This window comes from Echinops telfairi, unplaced genomic scaffold (assembly GCF_000313985.2).
Source record: "Echinops telfairi isolate 266 unplaced genomic scaffold, ASM31398v2 ScPeMD7_25;HRSCAF=90, whole genome shotgun sequence".
NCBI classification, from domain to species: domain Eukaryota; kingdom Metazoa; phylum Chordata; class Mammalia; order Afrosoricida; family Tenrecidae; genus Echinops; species Echinops telfairi.
In genome coordinates this window covers 19,332,594-19,359,645 of record NW_022103922.1, presented here as the reverse complement: position 1 = coordinate 19,359,645, position 27,052 = coordinate 19,332,594, and the positions used below count along the sequence as shown (strand labels likewise).

The following is a 27,052-nucleotide window of genomic DNA, read 5'->3' as shown; positions in this document are numbered from 1 at the left end:
CATATGTCATACCTTTATTTAGACCTCTATAAATGCCCTTTGCCTCCTAGCTCTTTCCTCTATTTCTTTGACTTTCCTCTTGTCCCACTATCATGCTCAGTCTTCATTTGGGTTTCAGTAATTCCTTTCGATTACATTGTGCCTGATCAAGCCCTACCAGGTCTCTTACACCCTCCTCACCACTGATTTTGGATCACTTGTTCCCTTGTCCCTGGGTTTGTTCATGATACAATTTAACCTTTGACAGTCAAACATATTTTAGAGACTGACAAACCAAGCTTCAATAGGAATAAAGCGATGCTGTATTTTAGCAAAAAAAAAAAAACACATTTTTTATACATTTGCTAACATTGTAATTCAAGAGCCCCATCACTGCTAAATGTCATTAGTGAGTGAAGTTTGAAAGCATGTACGCCCATGATGGCCAGAGACAGCACATGCACAAAACTGAAAATGGCATGTGTACTTCTCTCCTCCCAAACTGGCATATTCCCAACCAGCACCAGGGCTAGGAAACGGTGTTTCTCACAGTGCCTCCGTATGGGCATATCAGCACACGACTGGGTATCAGTAGGTCTTCTTCCCATGGCTCCTCATGCCACAATGATCTTGGAAAATTCTGGCCTTGTGCTGGCAATCCCAACTGTACTAGCCTCCCACTTTGACGATTTGATGATTCTTGAGCCCTAATGATCTTTAAGGAGCCTCAAGGGCAGAGTGGCTACGCGCTGGGCTGCTAACTAGAAAGTCAGTGATTTGAATCCACCCGGTGCTCCCTGGGATCAAGATGGGTCAGTGTGCTTCTGTAAAGATGTGCAGCCTCAGAAAGCCTGTGGGGGACTTCCACTCGGTCCAGACAGGGCTGCTATGAACTGGAATTACTCAACTGAAACGGTTGGCTTTGGGGGGTTTTTGGATTTGACAGGGTTTGGGGTGCCCTATTTTAAGTAATTTATTGTTTACTTCACCAATTCTCCCTTCAGCTATGCCTTCTCTGCTGTTTAAATCATTGACTGAATTTTTAAAGAAACATTTTCATTTCTAGACACGTGATTCTTTTCTAATTTGTCTTTTCATTTTTAAAATTACTTGTTCTTTCCTAAATGTTTTACGTAATGCTAGTAGGCCTTGACTTCTTTTAACACGTCTATATTGCCTTTGTATGCATTTCAATGTCTCTGAAGGTCCAATGTACCTTTTTAGTGTACCCGCTAATTCTTTCTATCATACCTATCTATGTCTCTGTTATCATAAGCTCATCCTGTTTGGGTTTAGGGGTATCTCTCTAGAGACACTTCAATTTGCTTCAGTAGAAGCTATTAGGGATAAGAGCATCAATATTCATAATACCAAATTTCATGTTAAATTCTCAACGTGGGCATAAAAGTAAAATTCAAATCAAAATCTACTGTATCCAAATAACCCTACACACAAATGAAACGCAGCATTGCGTGGAATAAAAAGATGGCAAACAATAAATTAAACCTATTTAATAGGTGAAAAGAGGCTAAAACATACCTTTTCAGCTGAGGAACCTGTCAGCACAAAAGTGGAGAAGACTGGTAGTGGGTACTTGGTTTGGGGATCCCAGCACTCAATAGTAGCTCCCATAGGAAGGCAGAAAAGAGGTACAGACTCTGAGAGTGGAAATGACTCATAGTCATCTTCTGGGTATCTAAAAATTAAACCTTTTGGAGAGAAAGGAAGTTGATAAATTTTTAAAAAGAGACTTTACATAAATTACATGATACAGGTTAAGAGGGTATTTTAACAACACATTTCATGGAACTATTTAAGCGTGGGATTTTAAACTTATGTTTCCTCCTGCCATATCAAGATTTTTTAAAAATGAATTCTTATTTTTAAGATCATGTGCTCTTAATTAATTATTAACACAGAAATACATTAAGTACACTGGCCCAGACCTTGTTCAACAGGACAATCCATCTGAATTAGTTTCTTCTACATACTGTCGGCACTTCGGGAGAATGCTATGAAGCTTCTAGGTTAAAGTACGGAGTATTTCAATAATGGATGGTTAGGCTTCAGTAAAAACTCAGGGAAAGGACAAGTGCATCAAGGCAACAGAAGTGCATCAAGGCAACTACAGCCCCAAAGTCCATCTTGAGAGCGCAGCAGTGTCAGAGGCAGGGAGCACGAGACATGGACGAGACACAGATCTCTGCAACTGAATACAGTGTACAGATGGCTCAGAGGGCCCTCCAGGCAAAGCCCATAGACAAATCCCTTGAGAATAAAGCAACTACATGGCACAGTGAGCCGGCTTCTAACATTTCCAATATGCAGACCATTTCTAACTTAAACACTTAATTAACATCGACAGCAGAATCTGAGCCGATTCCATCTCCAAAACTCTTTATCTTAAATGTGTGTGTCTCCTAGCACATAATTGAGTATTTTCAAAAAGCTGGTTTCGGGGCTCTTTTTAGCATCTCCTCTCTACGCCACCCCTCCTAAAAGCTAAAAGGTAACATCATTCAACACATTACAACATTATTAATGTATCTCATTTTAAAACTACAATAAAATCAGTTATTAGCTAATCATCCCCTTTATTTTCCTATCATAAATTCACTGGTTGGATTCCTTAATAGGAATGGCCTTCTGACAACAGTGGAGGTTCCTCAGATATGAATTTGCCTCGCTCTCCTGAATTAAAGCCTTGCTTCAGAGAATTAGGAACGATCAGAAGTCATCGGCACTGCATCTTTTCACACAGCAGTATTCCAGTATTTCTTCTATTTACGACTGGAGCATACCTGTATTTTCAGTGTTCATCCCACCATACCAGTGGGATGGAGGAGTCACACTTAAATCTTTACAGCCCTCGACACTTTACTGTGCGGTGAGAGTGTGGCGACAGATTTCTCACACACTTCGAGGCAGGAAAGTCGCAGAGGCCTCCTCTCCTCCACATAACTGCTTCTTTGCCACAAGGGAGAAAGGAAGCAAGTCCACCTTTCATGGCAAGTAACATGTGCTTTCAAATCAGACACACAGAGATAAAAGAAGGAAACAGAAGACATAAAGATCTAGTTTGACACCTTTGCAATTGCCAAAACACAGAGGTCAGAGAGTAAGCAGTTTTTCCATTGGCTTGTTAAATCTACGAGTGCAGACCGGAGCCTGAGTGCTTATTCCACTTATGTTTGCTTAAACAAAAGTTAAAAGTTAACCAAAAAGCATGTGTTTGTGTGTGTAGGGTCGTACTAATATATCTTATACGATTTAATATATTTATAAAATCCATGCTTTCATATCCTAAAAGCTATGTGAGTACTATGGATAGATTAATTCCTCCAACTGTATAATACATACTCTGTTTCCTCTAATATGTCCCAGAACTACACTTTTTAAAAATGCACTCACCGGCTTTATATGCTATTGCATTAGAGGCAGGCACAGACTTCTTATAACACAGATACACATTGGAGCCCCACTGTAAAATATAAATCAGGTTTAAAAAGAGAAAGGGGAAAAAAAGAGCAAAAAAAAAAAATTAGTTCACTGAATATTTTCTAAAGGGAAGTCTATTTAAAGCATATTGCACATAACAGACTCTATAGTATAAACTACAGCAAAGCCTGAAGAACATTTGAGACAAAAGAAATATAGCTTTCTTTTATATAGCTATGCTGCATCAAGAAGTTTGACTATAGTTTGTGAGAGCATTTCAAATGGCTGCAATCCTGAAGTCACTTAAGAAAGAGGCTGAATCCCTGTTTGAGAGGCAGCACCAAGTGGCCTGACCCCTGGAGCCCCAACGAGGCTGCAACCAAGTCCTCAGCACGGCAGGCAACTCTCATCTTCCTCGCCACATACTACATTGAGGCTAATAGTATTCTGACCTGAAGCTATCATAAATAAACCTGACGAGATATTAAAATTCACTATTATAACCCTAGAAATAAAATGGACATTTTAGGTTTTCTTCTCATTAGCCCTTTTAAAAAATGTGTATGCAGAAGTCCAATTTTAAAATAAAACCAATATATGTACAGAAAGCCTCCACCCACTAACCTTGCAATTGTCCTTAAAAAATACCACTGAAACCTCACGACTAATAAACCTCTATGTAACACAACACAGGCAACATTAGGGAACATAGTAACAAAAATGTTCTGAGCTTAAAAAAGTATCCCTTTTTTAAATGAAATTATTCTAACTCATCAGATAGCTAAGGATTTACATTTTATGAATCATAAAAGTGATAGGTATAAGTAATAAAAAGTCATGAATTGTAAAACTAGAAGTTAATAAATTCTACACCCAAATCCCATAATATATATATTTATAAATTTGTCTGTGTATGTTCACATGAAAGTGAAAATAAAACAATTTTATTCTTACCATTCCACAATTTAAGTTTTTGTCAACTTTGCAGAAGGTATGAGGAGGGGTTTCCCCTTTGCTGGTCACAATAACACATATATCAGTTACAGCCAAAGAATTCTGGGGCCGACTCAGAGAAGCCCTTCTGTAAGTGATAAAGATTCTCTGTGAAGTAGTTGAACTATTGTTGACATTGGCACAGCGACCATAGGGTGTGGCTTGGATCACTTCGCATCCTGGAATAAGCCTCTCTTTCCCTTCATATAGAACTCTGCATGTCAGGGAGGAAGAAAATATGTAACACAGAGATATGCAAATAATTTCAGATTAATACTGGTTTACGTCTTTTAAAAACAATCTTTTGATCTCTCCTATTTGTCTTCCACATGTTAATTATACACCAAGACTGAAATTATTACTTTGTGTATTATAAATTTTCAGCAACTTTTCAAATGCTAGACTGTACCGTAATTGCAAAAAGTATAAATAGAACACAACACTTGAAATTTTTTGTTGTTCTTTATAGGAAACTAATGGGAAAAAAATCCTCAAGACTTCAGTAAGTATTCAGGTGTTTTTACAAAAATGTCTTCCTATCTGCAAAAAAAAAAAAAAATTTATCTCCAAAAACTCCACGACTGAGAAATAAGTCACATTGTTGAAATAAAATTTAATACGTGCATCAAAATATCTTAAACTACATTATCTAAATAACCAGCAACCAACTGGATGGTTTCTTAAAAAGTGCTGAGACAATTGGGAAAATATGAGCATATGATACATGGATAATGTTACATTATTTTTAATGTGGTATTAAGAAATTAATAGTTTTAATTTTTAAGTGTGATAAAATAGCTATGTTAATAAGAGAGCCCTTATCTTTTGGAAATACATCCTGGACTATATGAATGAAATGTTTATTTGCTTTGAAATAAGTTAATGCACAGTGTATAGACAAAAATCAAAGAACAGGCTGAGTAGTTAATAATTGCTGAAGCTTTATGATGGTTACAGAGGTCAGCAGACCATTTATACAACTCTGCATAGTTTAAAAAATGTTTTCCGTAGTGAAAAATTTTCAAATTTATAAGAAAAAAGGGAAGCTTCTAAAAAAAATACTTAAAAATAAAAAACTAACCGTTTTTTATCTCAAACAGCCTTAGTTATAACTACTTAAATTTTAATTTAAAAATCTAGCATGTGACTAATGTAAAGGTGTTATAATACTCCAAACAGAAAAACAGATAAAGAAGATACAATATAAGAAAACCAATGAATCGGGCGACTCCTGTGAAAGGGTCGTTCGACCCCAAAGTGGTCGCGACCCACAGGTTGAGAATCGCTGGAAAGACATTCAATGATTTTTCAAAAGTAAAACAGAGAAGAAAACAAGGGAGTGGGCAAATTGCTCAATACACTGCAGAGAAATTAAGAGAACTTTAACAAAACATTAACAATGAGATATAAAAGAGTGAAGAGAGTAGACTGTTGAAAAGAAAATCTGCCTTAGTGGAGCTCACTGACTTTTGTTTTTTTTTAACTGACTTCTTTCAAATGCCATCGCTCAGAAATGGCCAGAAGAACTATGGCTAATTCTCCAGATTCAAACACAGCTGTATAATCGAAATATTCATTATACATAGACTATACATATCTCCATTTTATCCTTAATCTATTTCTAACATGTCTCAGAAATGACATTCAGGATGATATTTCAGAATGACATTCAGGCACAGGACGGAAAGAACACACAGTGAATAGTGTTGCCGTTGCTAGGTCTACCACCTTTTTGCCCCATTCTCCTCATCTACACAATGTTCTGATCATATGAGGCGGTTTTGCAGATATTTTGTGCTTATATGTAAAGCACTTATAATAAAACCTAATATATACTAAGTCCTCCATAAGTCTTATCAACTCCTACTATTGCTCTCACTGTTAAAGGCGGTGCCCTGGTGGCATCGCAGGCTGCCAAATGCACTGTACGCAACTCTGACCCTCCAGTGGGCTCTGCAGCAGAAAGAGGAGGATTTCTGCTCTTACGAAGAGCCACAGCTCAGAAACCCAGAGGGGCAATTTGAGTCTGTCTTACAGAGTTGCTATGAGTCAACTCCCAGGCAGTGAGTCTGTTTTATTGAGAGTTTATTATTGCAGGCCTAGCAGTGAGTAAAAAACCTTGGAACAATGTCTTCATTTCCCCTCAAGAATGCTGATATCCAACCTAGAATTCTATACCAACAGCATTAACAACAGATATGAGAAGCATTCTCCCAGGTACAGAAGTATTCATCTCTCTGGTATCCCATTTCATGAAGTTACTGAAAGAGGAGCTCCAACCAAACAAGAGAATAAAATAGTGATTATATATGAGGATGCACAACCCTTCATATGATTGAAGTGTGAACTTGCATGATATGTAAATTATAGTCCAAGAAAACTATCTCTTAAAAAGATACTAGAAAAAACAAAAGTGGTCCCAGGATGACAGCAATGCTCCAGGATAGACTGGGCGGCCATCCATCCAGAGGGTGGACCAAGAGGAAAGAAAAGAGTAGGACAGGAAAACTGAAGTCAAGAGGGACAGGAGGAGAGAGATCTGCACAGAGAAAATCAACAGAGAATAATGGATCATTTGATATGCTATAGTATATTCTAAGGCAATACAAGCTAACTGAACTTTAGGGTATATTAAGGACAAAACAGAAAATATAAAAACGAAATATCAGAAAGCAAGTATGAGCTCAAAGTAAAGCAAGATAACAAGGAATTAAAATCATGGTACCTTACATGACTCAGCTCTGAATATACCTAGTCATAATTATATAAGTAATAATATAGATTTAACCCAAACTTTAGACATAACTATATTTGACCAAAGGAGCCCTGGTGGCATAGTGGTTATGCATTGAGCTGCTAACCACAAGGTCAGCAGTTCAAGACAACCAGCTAAGGCTTTCTACTCCCATAAAGGGATACACTCTCAGAAACCCAAGGGGCAGGTCAACTCTGTCCTATAGGGTCGCTAGGAGTCGGCATCGACTCCGTGGCGCTGAGATGTGGAGGAGAGAAGACTGAACATGAGTGGGGCCGAGGATAAAAAGAGAAGGAAGTCCTACCTTCTCAAACACAAACTCACTGCCATCAAGTCCATCCCAAGTTGGAGGCACCCTGCAGGACAGGGTAGAACTGCCCCTGCGGGCTTCCAAGACTCACTCTTCACAGAAAGAGGGCGCCCTTTGCTCCCAGCGCAGCTGGTGTTTCAGCTGCTGACCGTAGGGCTAGCAGACCACCGTTCAACCACAGGGCCTGCTTCTCAGAGCACACACTTAAAATACAAGCCAGTGCTTAATTTACTATTCTAATCCAAGCATTTTACATGTAATGACTCATTTACTGACAGAAAGTCAATAAATAAGTAGACACGGTTATCTATTTTACGTATGGATTGTGGTAAGAGTTGTACGAGCCCCCAATAACATGATTTTAAAAAAATCTATTTTACAAATAAAGCAGCACAGATTAATTAAGCATATTGGAGAGGGTGGCTTCAAAGGGTTCATGGAAAAAAACCACTATCTTTAAATTCCATTTCCACTTTTGGAAGTCCCCTCAGATTACCTCAGTCACACTGCTAGAAGCAGAAGAAAACATTTGAAGCAGTGATTGCCCTTAGGAAGCTGGATTCAGAGCTGGAGAGAGGTAGGATGGGGACTTCTAGCAAAGGGCTGAGGAGCCCTGGTGGTACAGTGTTGAGCAACTGGGTGCTAACCAAGAGGTCAGCAGTTCAAACTCCTCGGCCCTCTGTGGAGTTTGTAGAGATTACAGCCTTGGAAACACTCCAGGGCAGTTCTCTGTCCTGAAGGCTCAACACCAACCATCACTCAGAAGCAACTAGAGGGCAACAGGTTTGCATTTCTGATTAGTGCCATCAGCAGAACCCTGGTGCTGCAAGCCTTCAGCTGCTGACCCAAAGTTTGTACCCACCAGCAGCTCCAGAGAAAGGCCAGGTCATCAGTCCCTGACAGCACACAGCCTAAAAACCCTATCTGGCAGCTCTACTCTGTCACACAGAGATGCTAGCAGTAGGGCTCAGCTTGAAAGCACCTGACAATTACATGTCATTAACAGTCTTGAAGACAAGTCCCTCTAGGACATGGGGGTACAGGGAATGGTGTGACCCTTTGCTGGGCATGTCTACACAGTAGGTATGCTGGGCCCCCCGAGGGCTTCCCCTATGGGCTCCAATACATTTCTTCCCTTTTGCTTAAAAAAAAAAAAAAGAGAGAGAGAGAGAGAGAGTCATAAAGAATAAATTGACTTAGTAAACTACTGAAATGTCTTACTTTAAAACTTTAAAATTAAAGAACAACACAAAAGTCCACAAAGTTGGGAGAAGGGGCTTGGAATATATAAAATCAAGATTTCATCCTATCAACCTCTAATTCACTTCATTCATCAGACAAAATGTTTCCATCAGATTATTTCCTTGCTTAAGAGTCGTCACTGTCTCCTTATTCCCTATTGCTTTAAACTGATGGTGCGTTTTTGATTTCCGAGGTTCCTCATAAGATGGTTTCATTCTCTATATACAACCTCACTTTTCATTCTCTTATCAAGACCCTTATTAAGGTTTCTAATGATATTATGGCAAATTAATAACTTTATCTGATAAGTACAACCAAAAAAATGGAATCACCTTATAAGTGCTAAGATCTTTGTCTCAATATTCTTTTGAAGGGAAATGAGCCAAGGATTCAAAGTACAAGAAGCCTGAATATCTAAGTAATAAATAATACTAAAATTTCAACCATTTAAAATGTCTCTGCCCAAATAACTTTTTCCCCCAAAATAACTTTCCTTGCCTTCCTTCCCTACAAGAGAAAGGAGGTGGCCGTACCCAATGTCTATCAGAGGTGGTTTCTCTCTCCCCCTCTTATAACAGAGGAAAAGCTCTGGGCTTTTCAGACTCCCATGGTTCAGGTTTGCTTGGAGAGCTGACGGAGTGGCTTCAACACAGGTGTAACCTTCAGGAACCTTCTCCCCAGCTGATGTGTTAATAACAGCAATGTCTGTAATTGGAGCTTTGGGTCCGGTGGATTTGGTATCTAAACGATTAATTTCTTGATCCAAAAGCGTCGATGTGTCTGTGAGGCCTGCTACAACAAAGTAGTCTGTCACTCTGGGCCCTTTATCTTCTAGCATGGCTGCTACTGCTCCTAGGAGAGGAAAAAAGGGCATGGACATAGTTCAGCGTGATTGTGCCAACCTGGCCCATAAACACATGTGGGATTAACTGAAGGGCAGAGAGATAAATGGCTCAGTGAACCTTGCCTTTCTATTTCTTGGGTCTCTTGCTTTCTGATGGTCGGACTGGGGTGCAGCTGCCTTAGCCAGTTCCCTGCTTCAACTGGCAAAGCTCACTTCCTGCAAAACATCCTGAGAAGCCGCATGGACCTACCCCTACACAGCCCTGGGTGCTGGAGCAGCCGCATGTAGACCCCTGCCAGTGCTGAGATGTTTACACGCTCACTGATTCGGCTTTCCTCCTACAGTAAGCATCATTGCATATGTTTTATGAGATTGAGGAGGACTTTGTAGATTGATGTTGGACATATAGACTAATGTTGAACTTGTGGGCTTGGACAGCACTGGGTTGGGATGCTTTCTTAATGTACACGTACCCTTTATGTAAAACTCTCTCTTATACGTATGAGTTTCTGTGGATTTGTTTCCCTGGTTTACCCAGACTGACACAGGCATCGAGTAAATAAAGTGCTTTTATGTGGACACATTAGAATGAAAACATCCCTAAGTTAACAATGATCAACTCGAGACCCACATTTTCCAGGTGGACTTACAATGAAATGACTAGTCTGTAGAAGAAGTCTTCCTAGGCAGACATCTTGTCCAATTTTCACTCCAAGAAGTAGACGTTTCCAGCCTCTAATCCTCTGGAAGGACACAGGGCTCCTCTGAGGTGCGTAAGGCTCTGTTAAGAACAATCAAGCTCTCAGAAAGGAGCTATGATGCATTCCAAGGAGCAAGTTGCATGAATGATCATCTTATCATTTTAAACAACATTCTCTTTCAAGCTACAGAAGAATCCCTAGAGTTAAACGTCATAATAGAGCAATCAAATTAAGGAAGTAGTAGAGGTCTCACTCGGAAAAATTAGGGAAATGAATAAAAAAAATAACTAAGCCAGCCTCTCAACAATTAGGAGTTTTGTCTCTAATAGATAAAATAGTTTACATAATACAGGATAATTCAGGAAGTACTATATAGTTCATGTATATGAAGGGGGTTCGAAAAGTTCCTGAATACAACAGAGTAAAGAACTAGGAGGCAAAGGGCATTTATAGAGGTCTAAATACAGGCATGTACATATGTAAATATATTCATACATAACAATAGGGAAATAGATCTATGTGCATATATTTATAGGTTTAGTATTAAGGTAGAAGATAGACATTGGGCCTCTACTCAAGTACTCCCTCAACACACGAGCACTTTGTTCTAATAACCTGGCATTCCGTGCTGCTCACGTTCCCGACACCATCGCTGAAGACAAAATGGGTGCATAAGCAAAAGTGGTGAAGAAAGCTGATGGTGCCTGGCTATCAAAAGATGTAACACCTGGGGTCTTAAAGGCTTGAAGATAAACAAGTGGCCATTTAGCTGAGAAGCAACAAAGTCCACATAGAAGAAGCACACCAGCTGTTTGTGATCATGAGATGTTGATGGGATCAGGTGTCAGGCATCAAAGACCCAGAACAAAGTCATCATTGTGAATGAAGGGGAAGGCAGAGTGGCGCCCCAGAGCCCATGTGTAGACAATTGAACATCCCTTATAGAAGGGTCACAAGGAAGAGAAGAGCCAGTCAGGATGCAGTATAGCACTGAAGAAACATTCCTCTAGTTCTTTAATGCTTCCTCCCCCCACTATCATAACCCCAAATTCTACCTTACAAACCCAGCTAGACCAGAGCATGTACACGGGTACAGATAAGAGCTGGAAACACAGGGAACTCAGGACAAATAAACCCCTCAGGACGGATATTGAGAATAGCGATACCAGGAGGGAAAGGGGAAGGTGGGGGGAGAAAGAGGGAACCGATCACAATAATCTACATATAACACCCTCCCAGGGGGGTGGGACAACAGAAAAGTGGGTGAAGGGAGACATCGATTAGTGTAAAACATGAAAAAACAATAATAATTTATACAGTATCAAGGGTTCATGAGGGATGGAGGAGGGAGGAGGGAGGGGGTAAAAATAAGGAGCTGATACCAAGGGCTCAAGTAGAAAGAAAATGTTTTTAAAATGATCATGGCAACAAATGTACAAATGTGCTTGACACAATGGATGGATGTATGGATTGTGAGAAGAGTTGTACGAGCCCCCAATAAAATAGATATAATTTTTTTAAAGTTCTGAATAGATTCCATTATCTTTTGATTCCATTGTCCATAAATTTTTAAAGCCCCTTCAGAAATACTAGTGAGAACACAACAATCAAAGATAATAAAATGCATAAAAATATGCATTTTAAGACTTAGGTACTACACTATAGAAATGTAGAGAATATGAATGTTCAGTCAAATTCTAGTAATAACTTCTATAATTTCTAAATGCAACTTTGGGTAAGTCACATCATGTCTCTAAAAGAAATTTTAAATATTTCCATGTATCGTGTGCTTTAAAATTTTTTTTAATCAAACAAAAATCACTGTTTCTATAGAACACAAAGAACAATCCAAAAGGAATCTAAGAGAACAATTACATTTATAATAGTATATAAAAGAATAAAATACATAGGAATAAATATCACCAAGGAGGTAAGACTTGTACACTAACAACTACAAAACACTACTGAAAGAAATTAAAAGATGACCTAAATACATGGAAAGATATCCTGTGTACACAGTGAATGAAACACTTAGAAGTGTCAGTACTACCCAAAGTGATTTACAGACTTAAAGAAATTAACAAAATCCCAACTTTTTTTTCATGAAAAAGAGAACCTCAAATGTGTACGTAATTGTAAGGGGGTCGAAGTAGCCAAAGCAGTCCTGAAAGAAAGGAAACTCGTTCAGAGGGCTGGCCCGTACAAGCAGATGAAAGCTGCAGCAATCAAGTGTCCTGCTCCAACTAAAACAGACGGACAGACCGATGGAATCAAGTTAAGAATCCAGAAATAAATCTGTATGTGCATGGTTGATTGTCAACAAGGGTTTCAAGATTATTCGTCAGAAAGAGAATAGTCTCTAACAATAATGCTGGGACAACTGGCTTTCCATATGCAAAACAATGAAAACTAATCTATACCTCACACCATATCCAAATATTTACTCAAAATGAATCAAAAACCTACAACTAAGAAGATAAAAGCATAAAACTCTTGGAGGAAAAAACATAGGGGCAAAATTTCAGGCCCTTAGATTTGGTGGTGAATTCTTAAGATACAAGCACATGCAATGAAAGCGGGGGCGGGAAGAGAGACAGAGTAGCTGAACTCTATAAAAAGTTTAAAAGCTTATGTATCAGGGGTTCATGCAAAAAGTAAAAAGGCAATCTACAATGTGGGAGAAAATACTTGCAAATCATACATAGTAAGGGTTAAAAATCCAGAATATATAAAGAGCTCCTACAACTCAACAACAAAAGATGAACCACCTAATTTTAAAATGGGCCAAGAACCTAAATAGCCCCTTCATCACCACCAGTCATCGTTGTTAGATGCAACCACGTCCGTTTCAACTCACAGTCCCGTTGCTGCTTGTGTCCACAGTGATCCTGTTCCATTAGTGCTCATTCTGTTCCCACTGTTGCAACCCCTTGCCTTGAAGGCCTTCCTCTTTTCACTGCCCCTCTACTCGAAATCTGCATCACTGCTGATTTTCTGACTACCTGTTGTCTCTGGTTATAATCCTGATGTCTCTATTTCTCCCTTTGTCTCTACGGACTTTTTGTTTCTTTCATGTATTTGGAAACTGTTAGTAGGTTCTAAGTTCTGTTAACACATATGTAGCATTACTGTGTCCTCCTGAAGAAGAGAAGCCCAGGTGGAACAATAGTTAAGCACTCAGCTGCGAAGCTAAAGGTTGGAGGTTCAAACCCAACAGCTGCTGCATGACGGAAAGATGATATCAGTAAAGATTACACGCTTCGAAACCCTATGGGGCAGTTCTTCTCTGTCCAATAGGGTAGCTCTGAGTCAGAACCAACTCGATGACACACAGTAACATGTCTGTCCTCCTGATCAACGGACCGAATTATCATTATGAAAGGGATCTTCTTTACCCTGGACAAAACAAGACCGTACTTAGACTTCTGAAGAAAAACACAACATATTTACAAAAACTTGGATATGCAGTTTAAATAACTTACCAATTTAAATAAATTGCATTCTTAAATTATGGCTGAAATATTCTTCCAGAATCATTTCAAGCCGCTTTACTGTTTAGAATGAGAAACTTTTAAAAAGTACTATTAGTTTCAATAGGACACTGTGCATATCGATTTTAATGTTTACACAATCGTTCTCAATATTTAAAAAACAAAAGATTCGTAAAAGCTTCAAATATATCCCTGGCCTTTGGTGTTCTAAACCACACCAAACGAATGGTGACTTTGTTGAAACGTTAAACACTTTATCAGAGTTGTTTGCTACACATGAGCAATTTAAGGTTGAGGTTTTGTGACTCCTCTTAAGTCAGCTATGCTGGCTGGATCGTGGAACCACAAAATCGAGAAAGTAAGTAATTTCAGATAAAATCAATTTCTCCCTCAAATACAACGAAGTATAATTCTCTACTGTTGCACCTGCCACAGAAAGTCCTATAATGAAAGGTCACAAACACAAATGCCTCAAGGGTCCAGCCGGGTTTGAGCCGTGGGAACTGGAGCACAAGCCTCAGCTTGTCAGCGCGCTCCAGCAAACTGCTGCCAAGTGGACTGGACAGCGCCAGAACACCTTTTTTTTTTTTTTTTTTTTTAAAGAGAAGCCAGAAATCAGAATTTTTATGTAAACCTCCAAGCTGGCAGCTAAGATTCTGAAGAGTAGAAAATCCAAATATAAAAAGTGAGCAAGGTAATAGTCACGTCAAAGATTAAAAGACAAGAAGGGAACCGTCTCCATGTGCCACAGAAAACAAACTGGCCTGATGACGTGCCTGGTTTCACTGTGACAGATCTATAATCCAGCGCACCTGAGTGTCCAATGGGTCGCATAACTGCACAGAGGGAATGAAAACAGAAGCAATCCAAGTATCTTCCAGTACAGTACACTTGGACGATGTTGGTAGTGGTGGATTCCAGCCCTCGATTCTGACTCACATGGCCCCATGGGACGTCAATGGAAGACACCGCAGGGTCTTCACAACTGTGACCTTTGGGGAAGTAGATCACCAAGTCTTTCTCCAGCAGAACCAGTAGACGGGTTCAAGCCAAAAACCTTCTAGTCAGCCGTCACGTGTACAACTGCTGAGCCTTCACGACTCCTTATTTTGAAAGGGCACGTTCAGTAAAATGATAAAAAGGGCTTAAAACAAATCTTGAGTTTTACTTGGAAGACTTGTTTTTGGTAGTGGTGTGGGTATGGAAACGAACAAATCCACTGCCGTCAATCAATTCCAACTTATAGTGTGACTCTATATACGGTTTTCAAGGATGTAGATCTCTAAGGGAACAGAGAGCCTCAACTTGCTCCTGAGGAGTGGCCAGTGGGTCTGAACCACCTAACCTATGGTGAGTACTGCCAAGAGTATCCTGTATAAACTTCATGACTGAGCAGTTGTTGGGAGGCAGGGTTCCTGCTGCATTGGTTACGTGTCATGGATAAGGCAAAGTAAGCACCTGTATGACGATGGACTGGAACCAGAGGTCTCTATGTGAACTCATGGTTTTAACAAGCATACATAAATATGCAATTTGGTAACTTGGATTCAATTGGATCCTTGAACAGAAAAGCACATACATATAAAAACTGAGTAAATCAAAATTAGTTAATAGCAAATCTATGCTGATTTCTTAGTTTTAACAAATGTGCCCAGGTAATATAAGATGTTAACCATGGATGGTATATGGACATCAAAGGGTGGGGGGGGGAGAGTCTGAGGTACAGGTTCCAGACACAAAGAGATTAAAATGTGAACATCAAACTGAGTGGCAAGAAGAAAGGAAAATCTCTAAACAGATGGCAATTAAAACTACTTCCAAACAATTCATGCATCGAAAAGAAGTCTATGGAAATCACAAAATATTTTGAACTCTCGGGGGTTTAAATGGAGAGAAAATGTTTTGAGAAACAATGTACAAATGTGCTTTACACAATTGATGTGTGTATGGATTGGGATAACAGTTGTATGAGCCCCTAATAAAATGTTAAAAAAGAAAAAAATATATATGAAAATGCAAAAAAATAAAAAAAATTTAAAAATATTTTGAACTCAGCAAAAAGAAAAATAAAACATTAAGATGTGTAGGATGCAACAAAAGCAGAACGTAAAAGAAAATTTTAAGTAATAAACAGAAAAAAAGCAAGTTCTCAAATCAATAAAATAAGAAACTAGAAAAAGAAAACAAATCCAAGGAAAGAAAAGGAAGGAAATGATGAGAAGAAAATGACATACGGAAAGAAATAAAACTGCCCCTAACTTTCAGACTTGTCTATGGAGAAAATTCAAGGAATCTACCAAACAAATACAAATGACATACAATGAATCCTGTAGTCGATCAGGAACAATAATAAAAAAACTGATGTAAGGTATAATATTGGCAATATTTAAATATGGACTACACATTAATCTCTTAGGGTTGCTATGAGTCAGAATCAATGGCAGTGAATTTGTTTTGTTTGTTTTAATACATATAACTAATTTTGTGACATGCTTATTTTCCTAACTTTGATCACTGTATTACTTTCTTACATACAACAATGAGATTGTCCTTAGAAATACATGCAGAACTTACTTTTTAAACTTTAAAAATTTTTAAACTTTTAAAAATTTCATTTTTTTTAACTTTCCACTGTGCATTAGGGTAGAGGTTTACAAAGCAGATCATCATTTTTAGATTTAATAATACATGCACATCTTTGTTCATCTCATTCACTGCAATCCCTCAATGTAACACAGCTAACCCCATGTCCTTCCTGTTTCCATTCTCTTCCTAACTCTTTTGAACTTTGGCCTGAGTCAGCGCTGCCCTTTTGCTCTTAAATGGCTGATTATTCCAAAGTATGTGTACCTCACTAGTGTTATTGTTCCCTTATCTTCAATCGTTTGATTAAATATGTATCGATATGCACACACATGCATACACACACATAACAGGAAATGTGGCATGATGCTAAAAATGAGTACGTCTGAGTATAACAGGAGCTCATTGTGTTCTTACAATTTTTCTAAAGGTTTTTTTGTTTTTGTTATTTTTTACCCAAAGTTATTTTTTTAAAAAGACCCTGTCTCTGACAGTTACTTAATCTCCTGTCAATTTACGAAGGGGTGGAGTCTAGCCTGTCAATCAGGTCACAGCTTGATGACCTCATTTGGAGGCACGAAGGACATAAATTGCTCACTGGAGGCGGGACACAGACACTCCCTGCAAAGACACTCCTGTCGACTAGCCACATGGAGCTACACTGATAGAGCCAGAGCCCAGGAGCTAGAGGAGCCACAAGGAGACCCACATCAGTGCTGAGATGCTTCCACCACCACTGGCTTTCTACCCACTGGCCTGTGGTCTTCCTTCATTTAGCATCATGGCATGGCTGCGTGAGTCTAAAGAGGAATTCATCGACTAGTATCAACATATGGGGTAATACTGGACTTATGGACTTGATCTGGACTAGGCTGGGATGTTTTCTTAATGTACAATTGCTCTTTGATATATAAAGTTCTCGCTCACACACGAGTGTCTCCCTGGAATTGTTTCTGTAGTCAACCCTGACTAACACACTGTCCTTTGAGATCTTGATAAAAGTAAAGTGAAAAATGATGAAAGGTGAGGAGGAGGGATGATGGGAGTGGAGGTGAGAAAATAATAAAGTAACACTGTTTTCAACTCAAGAATAAGAAGAAAAGCATAACCGCACATCTGGAAACTCCCCGTTTTGATAACTCAACTTCATAAAGTCAGAAGTCGAATGTGAAACCTGCTACACGATGATCCCCAAAGCTGTGAAGCACTGCTCTTCCTGACTTTTACACATGCGCAGAGATACAAAGATTACTTCATGAAGTTCTACCTGGAGACTTTTCCCTTTCTATTAAAGCTGAATGATCATTCTAAACACTTTCCACCAAGCACAACGTCATGATGGAGGTTAAGTAACACAAGGGTCTGACACAAGGCTTTAAGGCAGCCTCTCCACTTCACATCCAGCCACCAAGTGGGACACACACACACAGCTGACTCATCTGAGTCTTGATTCATAGTCTGCTTAGTCTAATTTTCAGGAGATTCTGTGGAGCACTGTGCAAAGCAGTGCTACTAAGGAGGTGTGTTTGAGATGTGTGGTAGTGCCATATACCAACCTGGTAAAACGAGAGAAGGGAGGTTTGAAGAAATAAACCGAGTATTGTGTTCTGGACAGGTTGTGCTAGAATTGCCTATGAAAGCACTAAAGGGGAGAAGTAGAAATGGCATCGCTCAGTGTGGTGTAGGCTGGAAAAACTGCAAACTAATGATTACTACAAAGATGGAATTAGACAAGGTGTCCTAAGAGATAATGCGCACTGACTAAAAAAGAAAACCAACCTCTTATGTTAGGCCTAAGTAACCTTTACAGGTAAGAGAAGAAAAGCTAGCAAAAGACTGAGAAGGGGTGCTCGCTCTAAGTTAGGAATGAATCCGAATGGCATGGCATTAAGAAAACCAAGTAAATGTTTTCAAGAGCAAAGGGACTACTTAATACAAGAGGTTGAGTATTTTTTAAAAAGAGGTTGCGCAGCAGGAAGCCTGAAAGCAGAAGAGCGGCTTGCAGCTGCTTTGGAGTGGGACAGGGTGGAGGTATAGAAGGCTCTCCGGGGTGGGTTCAAGAGGCGATGGAAAGTGGAGACAGCGATTATGAGGAATTCTTTCTGATGGACTTCGCTATAAATGGGAAGGAAAGTGCATGTGGGTACTGAGTTATTGAAGATGGATCTTGCATGTTTGTATGCTTACAAAAATGATTCAGCAGGAAAAATATGATGGAGAAAGGATAACTCCAGAAGGAAAATCCTAAAATAGGCAGCCGGGCAGACAAGGCACAGCACAGAAGAGAAAGTGATCTCACACATGAGCAGGCACGCGCGCAGACATGCACACACACGCACACCTAAGGAAGGAAGCGGGATTAGTCTTACTAAAGAAAATGAAGAGCAGATTGTCCAGGCAATGAGAGGACACAGTGGAAATTGGAGCCACAAATTGACCGTGAGACCAGCCAGAAGTGCGGTTTTCTCCAGCCACACTCAAATCCAAGGAAGCACAGAGTTGGCAAGGAATTGAGTTTCATCCGGAGTTTTGTGGAGTTTTGCCCTGATATTGCAATAAAGGGAAAAAAATAGAAGCAAGAATGTGTCTAACTTGAGGATGCAGAGCAACACTGAGCAATAGTGGACACTAATATATCAATCTAACTGTATAAAGAAAGGGGGGGATGACAGAGGAAAAATGGGTAGCTAATGACCTGGAGATCTTTATGGAGTCCAAGAAATATCAAAGTAGAATGCTAGAATATATGTACGAGCAGGAAAGGTAGCGATGGTGATAATTAGAGGCTTAAAGTATTTGAAGTTACAGATCAAGGTGCTAAGAGTCGAGGGCAATGGCTTCTCCGTGTGCATCCAGACTGCACCGTGGAGTCAGCTGGAGCATGCTTTCTGAAATGTCAGAGATAGCTAAGAAGTTCTGAGGCTGACAGCTTTCCACCAATCTTTTTAAATGCCCAGTAAATCTTTATGTCCAGCAGGAGCTGGGAACCACCGGTCTGGAGAGTTACCATGGGAACGCGGAGCTGAGGTGGGCTGGAAAAGAAACCACCCTGCAGATTCAGGAACGTGTCGTGCAACAGCCGATCTCAGCAACTCCAGGAACCAGCCAGGGAAGAGCAAGCTAAGCCTAACCCGCGGGAGCAGAGGCAAGAACCACATCGGAAGAGAAACCGAACAGTAGAGACAATAAAACCAGACGTGAGTTCTTTGAAAAGATCCGTAAAATTGACAAGACTTTTTTAGCTACTCTGACATAGATGCAAATAAAAACTTATTAAAAAGGAAAGTGTGGGCATTGCGATTGACCTGACAGTAATAAAGGGAACTAAGACAGCATAGTATGAACGAATGTGTGGAACAAACTGGATAGCCTACATGAAATTAACAACTTCTCAGAAAGACACAACTGATCTAAACAGACTCAAGAGGAAATAAAAAGGCTCAAAAGACCCCAAGTGAAGCGACCCACTCTGTCGTGACCACCCTGCCAGGCCGAGTTTTCAAGAGTAACTTAATCACACGGGGACAGACAGCAAAGCACAAAGCAAATCAATGGGTCCTCAGAAAGTTAAATTCTTTTGTTCATTAAGACTTCACCCAAAAAGCGAAAAGACTAACAAATGACTGGGAGAATAGCTTTGAAACCATGCATCCAACAAAATAAACAAAAATATATATAAAACTTGGTCAACTTAACAACGAACTCAATCCTAAAAGGGAGAACAGATTCTAATCAAAGAGGGCATTCAGTGGGTACCACAGGCATAAAAAGGTGCCCAGGATTAAAAGACTTAAGATAAATGCAAATCAAAACCACATTAACATTTTACTCCAGCGTGAATGGCTAAGATATAAAAATTTTGAAGAATAATCATAACGTGTTGGCGAGGATGTGGAGAAATTAGAATCCATATCCACTGCTGGTGGGGATGCAAGATGACACCATTGTGGGAGAATTGTGGCAATTCCTCAAACAACGAAAAACAGAACTACCATATGGCCTAAAAATTCCACTTCCAGGTATATATAGCCAAAACGCTTGAAAAAAGACATCCAAAAAGAGGCTTGTATATAGAGACATGTGGTTATCTGGTCCTGTTGACTTGGTGGTTGGGGGTTTATATACCAATATTCACTGTAGCACTACTCACAATAGCCAAAATGTATAAACCACCTAGGTGCCCATCAGCAGACGAACACACAAAACAAGGTATATATATCAAGTAGAGTACAACTCAGCCATAAAAGAAACGAAGTCTTGATACATAGACCTTGGAGGGATTGTGCTGTGCAGAACAGCCTACACACAGATATTGCACAAACTCACTTATATAAAAAGACAAGAAAAGGCAAATTTATAGAGACCAAAATTTATTAGTGATTACCAGGAGTGGAAGGGAGATGGGGAAAGGGCTCCAGAGTTAGCAGTGATGGAAAAATCAAATCAGGTATAGATGATTATTGTAATTGCTCTATCTAGAGTGTACACCTGTAAAAAGTTAGAAATGGCAAATTGTGATACATGTATTTACAACAACAAAAAAAAGAGAGAGTAGGTGTTGAGGCTGATTATGCACAACCAAGCAAGGATTTGGCTTCTTGGTTGGAGGGTGAAGGTCATGGTTTTAGGGACATTCCAGCTAACTGTGCTTACTGCTGTTCTACAGCCTAGCTTGTTGAGCAGTGTCTGGGCTCTTAAAGCATGCAAAAGGCCATCAAGGGCACAACTGGTCTCTCTTCTCCTGCAATAAAGGAAGAGAATCAAGACAGAAAGAAGCTACTAATTGTGTGGCTAACTGCCTCCATGAACAACTGCCTCTTTTGCCATGACACCAGAAGTATTGGACAGTGCCGGGCTACCATTAATAAACATGTTAATCAAAGATTCCATAGAAGGATCCTGATCAAAAGGGGGAACTGCATAAGAGAATTTCAAATTCTCCTGGACTCTAGACTTTCTGGAGCCATGGAGGGTAGATGAACCCCTGAACTACTGCCGTGGGATAATCCTTAAAATTAAAATAAAACAGTGGGTGAAGGGAGACAGAGGACGTAAAATATGAAATAATTTATAAATTATCAAGGGTCCACGAGGGTGGGAGAGAGGGGAAGGGAGGGGGAAAAAGAGGAGTTGATACCCAGGGCTCAAGTTGAAAGAAAATGTTTTGGAAATGATGATAGCAATATATGTACAAATGTGCTTGATACAATAGATGTATGGATTCTTATAAGAGCTGTAAAAGCCCCCAATAAAAATGACATTAAAATAAAGAACACCCCCCCAAAATTAAAATAAAACAATAAAAAATCCAGACATCTTCTTAGTTTAAATTTAATTTTAAAAGTCTACCTTGAGCAGTATGCTATGTTAAGAACTGTCAAATGGGATCAAGCTGACAAGAGTAACTCAAAAGGTTAGCCAGGAACCTTAGGAAACAGTACATTTACATTAATGAGATAACAACTCCGATAAGGAGGCTGAGAATGGTTTCCCAACAAGCAAAGTGTAATCGCCCTCACTATATTAGGCATGAAGAAACTGTTGAATTGACCCATGTAATCCACACATCAATTGTATCAAACATATTTGTACATATGTTGCCATTTTCTAAACATTTACTTTCTATTGAAACTGTGCTATCAGCTCCTTTTTTCCCTCCCTCACTCCCATTCTTGTGATTCTTTCATAAATTATAAATTATTATTTTCATATCTTAACCGGTCCACTATCTCCCTTCCCCCATGTTTTCTGTGGGGGGTGTTATGTGTTGATCAATCAGTTCCCTCTCCTTCTCCACCTCTCCCCACCTTCCCCCAACCCTCTTGGTATTGCTACTCCCATTCCTGTTCCTGGATTCTGTGTGTTGTGACGTGAGCTCTTATCTGTATCTGTGCACTAGCTCCGGTCTAGCCCACAGAGGAAGGCAGCACAGGAGTCATGACAGTGGGGGGTGAGGAAGCCTCAAGGAACCAGAGGAATCATTGTGTGCTTCATCAGTACTATACTGAGCCCTGGTTGATTCCTTCCTTCCTTGTGACCCCTTCTGTGAGGAGATGTCCCATTGTCTACAGAAGGGTTTGGGGGTCTCTGCTCCAACACCCCTCGTTCTTAACAATATTGTTTTTTGTGTGTTTTCGGTCTTCTGATGACCGTTACCTGATTCCATTGACACCTCCTGATTGCACAGGCTAGTGTAATTCTTCCATGTGGGCTTGTTGCTTTTCTGCTACATGGCCGCTTGTTTAACTTCAAGCCTTTAAGATCCCAGATGCTGTATCTTTTGATAGCCAGGCACCATCAGCTTTCTTCACCACATTTGCTTATGCACCCATTTTATCTTCAGTGACTGTGCCAAGAGGGTAAGCATCTCAGAATGCCAGATCGTTAGAACAAAGTGTTGCATGAGCAGAGGCCCACTGTATATATTCTTTCCCCCCCCCCACTATATATATTCTTAGCAACAAAATAAAATATAGAAAAGGGGGAAATGGACTTAAATGGAGTTTTCTTCCTTTACTCCTGATATAAATAAAAAGCAGTGTCTGTTCAAATTATTTTACATACATTAACTTACTTTACATTTAGTTGCTGTATATTATTTATAAATAACAACCGATAGACAGAGATCTAGGACTGGAAAGACACTGAATTAATAGTTCTAGTGTGTTAAGTTACGTAACAATATTTGAAGGTAGTCGGTGATTATGTTAAAGACATATATTATAAGTCCTACAGCTAATAAATACAATAAAGAAATAAAATGCAATGTTCCCCCTGGCATCAATCCCCATACTTAGGGTCAACAGAGCCCTATCGAAGGAAGATCGAACTGTTTAAAACCTTGTGGGTTGTGGCTCAAGGTGAAACTGTACTCCCACAGACGCCTCATCCCGACAGTGTCTGGAGTACTGGGTCACTGGGAAAACTGATGATAACAGTGCCATCGACTTACACCCCAGGGGAGTAATTGGCAATGCTGTACTTCTTTGTTTATATGGGCTTTTGCTTTCCCGCTTGTAGCTTGCTTTTTCTTTCTTTCTTTCTTTCGTGTGTGTGTGTGTGTGTGTGTGTGTGTGTGTGTGTGTTTGGTTGTTGCTGGCTGGCTGGCTTATGGCTATAAGTGCAATTTGTCTTACAGGATTTTAATTTTGTCCTACACACCTTCATGCAAGGATCACTGAATACAAGAGTGCTACAGCCAAGTGTGGTGAAGAAAGTAGATGGTTCGGGGCTAGCAATAGTGTCTGGGGTCCTAAAGGCTTGTATTCAAACAAGAAGCCTTCTAAGCAAGGAGTCAACTAAGTTCATGTGGAAGAAGCATACAAGGTTAAGTAATCCAAAACTGACAATTACAAAATTCAAAGATGGCAAAGGGAAAAGTATCAGAGCTAAAATTATGAACACCCAATTTGTAGAGGCTTTGGAGGGCAGTGGGAACCCAAAACCCATCTGCAGAGTCTCTAGTCAGACTGAGCAGCTGGCAGGCAGATCCCCTCTAGCCAGAGGCCAGAGTCTCAAACAGCCTTACTATCAGGCAGAGACCATTATAATCTTGATTATGCTGGGGCGGACTCCGTACTTAGCCAGTTGACCTCCCTATGGACCCGACCTGAATCTCTCTGTTGTTCCATGGCAGAAATTTCTTTCCTGCTTTTTGAATGATGATGGAGGTCTTTTCTTACTCATTATTTGCATTTTTGTCTTATAGTATTATTATTTTATCCTTACCACCTTATTTCAATTTTTTTATTGTTTCTGTTGGGTTTCCCAGATTGGGAAACACAGGAGCAGTGGATTAGAGTGATAATAACTGATATAAGGGTTTGTAGGGGATGCAGGAGTGAGGGGTGGATTATAGGGTGGGAAAGGGGATTTCAGGAGTAAACAATGAAGGCGGGATGGGGGAAGGAGCACAAAACTGGTTGTGATGGCACAACTCATTTAAAAAGTGATTTAACCACTTCCACCGAAGGCCTACACACTGCCGCCAGTGCCACTGCCATGTCTCTAGTGATCCCGAGACGTTCCAGCACATCTTGCGAGTCCTCCACACGAACGTCGATGGGCAGTGGGAAACAGCTATGCCATCACTGCCATGAAAGGTGTGGGCGCAGCTACGCTCCTGTGGTGTTGAGGAAAGCAGACATCGGCCTCACCGAGAGAGCAGGAGAGCTCACTGAAGATGAGGCTGGGCGGGTGATCACCATCCTGCAGAATCCACAGCTGGACAAGATTCCAGACTGGCTCTTGAATGGACAGGAAGTGAAGGATGGAAAATACAGCCAGGTCCTGGCCAACGGTCTGGACAATAAGCTCCCGAGCAGCTGAAAAAAAATCCACGCCCACAGAGGGCTGCACCACTCCTGAGGCCGAGTTCGAGGCCAAGACCACTGGCCGCCATGCCAAACTGTTGGTGTGTCCAACAAGAAATAAAGACTATCAACCTTGTCTAGTAATAGTTTATACACACAAAAAACATAAATAAATAAAATAATAACAAAAAGTGATTTAACCATGGGGGGGTGTGTTCTAAAACTGATGTGATAATAATTGTAAAATTCTTCTTGATATGACTGAACTATTGAATTGTACGATATGTAAATTATGTGACAATAAATTATGTGGGGGGAAAAGAGAAGTGTATAGACCAAACAGAGGATATGAATAGCAATAATAACTTCATAATTTGATTTTTATTTAATAAACTTTCTATGATTTTGCAGTTTAAAAAATGCAATGCTAAAATATATCCAATTAATCCAAAAACTAAACAAAGAACGGATAAGACAAACTGAAAACACATACCAAGATGACAGATTGACATCCAACCGTGTCAACAACTTCACTAAAGTGAACTTACATTCCAAGACAAGCAAATATGTCCACACAAAAATTTTTAGACAAATGTTCACAGCAGGAATATTTATAACAGCTAAAATCTAGGGGCGGGGAGGGGGGGGGAGCCATGAGCTGAAGAGGAAGCTGTCTGCTTCCATAAAGATTTACAGCCTCTTACATGTCAATAAGACTGCAGACAGAGAGAAAGAGAGAGAGTTACAGCCTCAAAATCCCTGAGCAGTTCTATCCTGTCTACTAGGGCGGCTGTGAATCAGAATCAACTTGATTGGGTTTATATGCTTGCAAAACTTGTAAATATACAGAAAGCTGTTTACTGTATACTTTAAATGGGTAGATTCTGTGTCATATCTCAACAGAACTGTTTTTAAAAAATTGTCTAATCATGTTTATTAAAAAAGATAAAGCTTACTAGACTGGATTAAAAAAGAAAAGACTTAAGTTATTGACAGGATGCATTCTAAATGTGGGTTATGAATAAAAGGATGACGGATCTTTGACAACGGAGCAAAGGCAGTAAAATGGTGAAAGGAATATCTTTTCAATAAATAGTGCTGGATCAATTGGATATCCTTATGAGAAAATTGATTATACGCCTAAATATAAAATGCAATACTACACACTCTTCTGAATATACTATGTGATTTCACTTTGAAAATGAAGATTTAGAAACATCACCAAGAAATATTCCCCCCGACACACATACACACACACTTGGCAAATTAAATTTTATTAAAATTTAGGGTTCCTGTGTTCTGGGAAATATAATAAAAAGACAAGCCCTTGACTGGGAGAAAACATTTGCAAAATATACATTTGATAAAGAATTTTGTTATGGATTTAATTACACCCTCCCACAAATGTGTGTTGTATATGCTAAACTGTATGCCTGTGATTATAATCCCACTTGGGAATGATGAAGCCGAATTGGATTGAGTCAGTATACTCAGAAACAAAACAAACAAGCAGAGATGGAGGGAAGAAAGATGCCAAGTCACAGGGGGAGCTCTAAGGAACCAGGAAACAGAAGCTGAAGAGATAGCCTTCCCCTAGGGCCAGCACGCGAACTCAAACTTGCAGCCTCCTGAACCGTCAGAAAATAAACTTCTGTTTGTTGAAGCCATCACTTGCTGTATTTCTGCAATAGCAGCACCAGGTAATTTACAGAACTCTTAGAACTCAACAGTAAGGACTGGGTATGTTGGCTAAACCACCTGTAAGAATGGCATGGTAGGGGTGTCTGATCTGCTCTAAATTCACCGGAGGGAGTACCAGCAGCAGCAGCAGCAGCCCAAGGTTGATTACGATGAAGCAAAGGTAGGGCATGTCTCTTCTCTCTGACCTTTTTACAATTCTCACACCAGCTAGCCTTCCCATAGCACGGTCTTCCCCTTTGCTGCATTTTATAATTTATTACAATGGTCCCACAGAACTCACAGACCATACTCACAATTATGGGGTTTATTAGGGAGGGAAAAAATATGTTACAATTCAGGATCAGAAATGACTCCGGACACTGTTCTTCCATCAGGATAGCCTCTTCTCAGCCATGCCCACTTGGTGTCTTGGACCCTTATGCTAGCCCTGCGTCTGCCCTACTTGGGTAAGTGCTACTAAGTTCTTTAACTCCGCCATTAAGTGTCCAAAGGCATCCTATTCTGCCAGTAAACCTCCTGCCTCATCTATTCTTTTTTTTTTTAACATTTTATTAGGGGCTCATACAACTGTTATCCCAATCCATACACACATCAATTGTGTAAAGCGCATTTGTACATTGTTTCTCAAAACATTTTCTCTCCATTGAGACCCCCGACATTAGGTCCTCATTTTTCCCCTCCCTCCCCGCTCCCCCCTCCCGCA

At 39.9% G+C, this 27,052-nt stretch overlaps 1 protein-coding gene across 3 annotated transcripts in view; it reads right to left on the bottom strand.

The window, feature by feature from the left end:
• The window catches only part of DENND4C (DENN domain containing 4C), a 105,736-nt gene that overhangs the window by 64,456 nt on the left and 14,228 nt on the right, over positions 1–27,052 (bottom strand). For 2 of the 3 annotated variants that reach the window (XM_045289106.1, XM_045289107.1), the window contains exons 2-6: positions 10,212–10,342; positions 9,251–9,569; positions 4,372–4,624; positions 3,391–3,460; positions 1,519–1,688 (exon numbers count right to left, since the gene is read on the bottom strand). In XM_045289106.1, coding sequence (XP_045145041.1) covers positions 1,519–1,688; positions 3,391–3,460; positions 4,372–4,624; positions 9,251–9,555 — 798 coding nt within the window. In that variant the 5' untranslated portion in view covers positions 9,556–9,569; positions 10,212–10,342. Of the gene's footprint in view, positions 1–1,518; positions 1,689–2,780; positions 2,864–3,390; positions 3,461–4,371; positions 4,625–9,250; positions 9,570–10,211; positions 10,343–27,052 lie in introns of those variants that run through there. The other variant, XM_045289108.1, reaches the window with a different exon arrangement.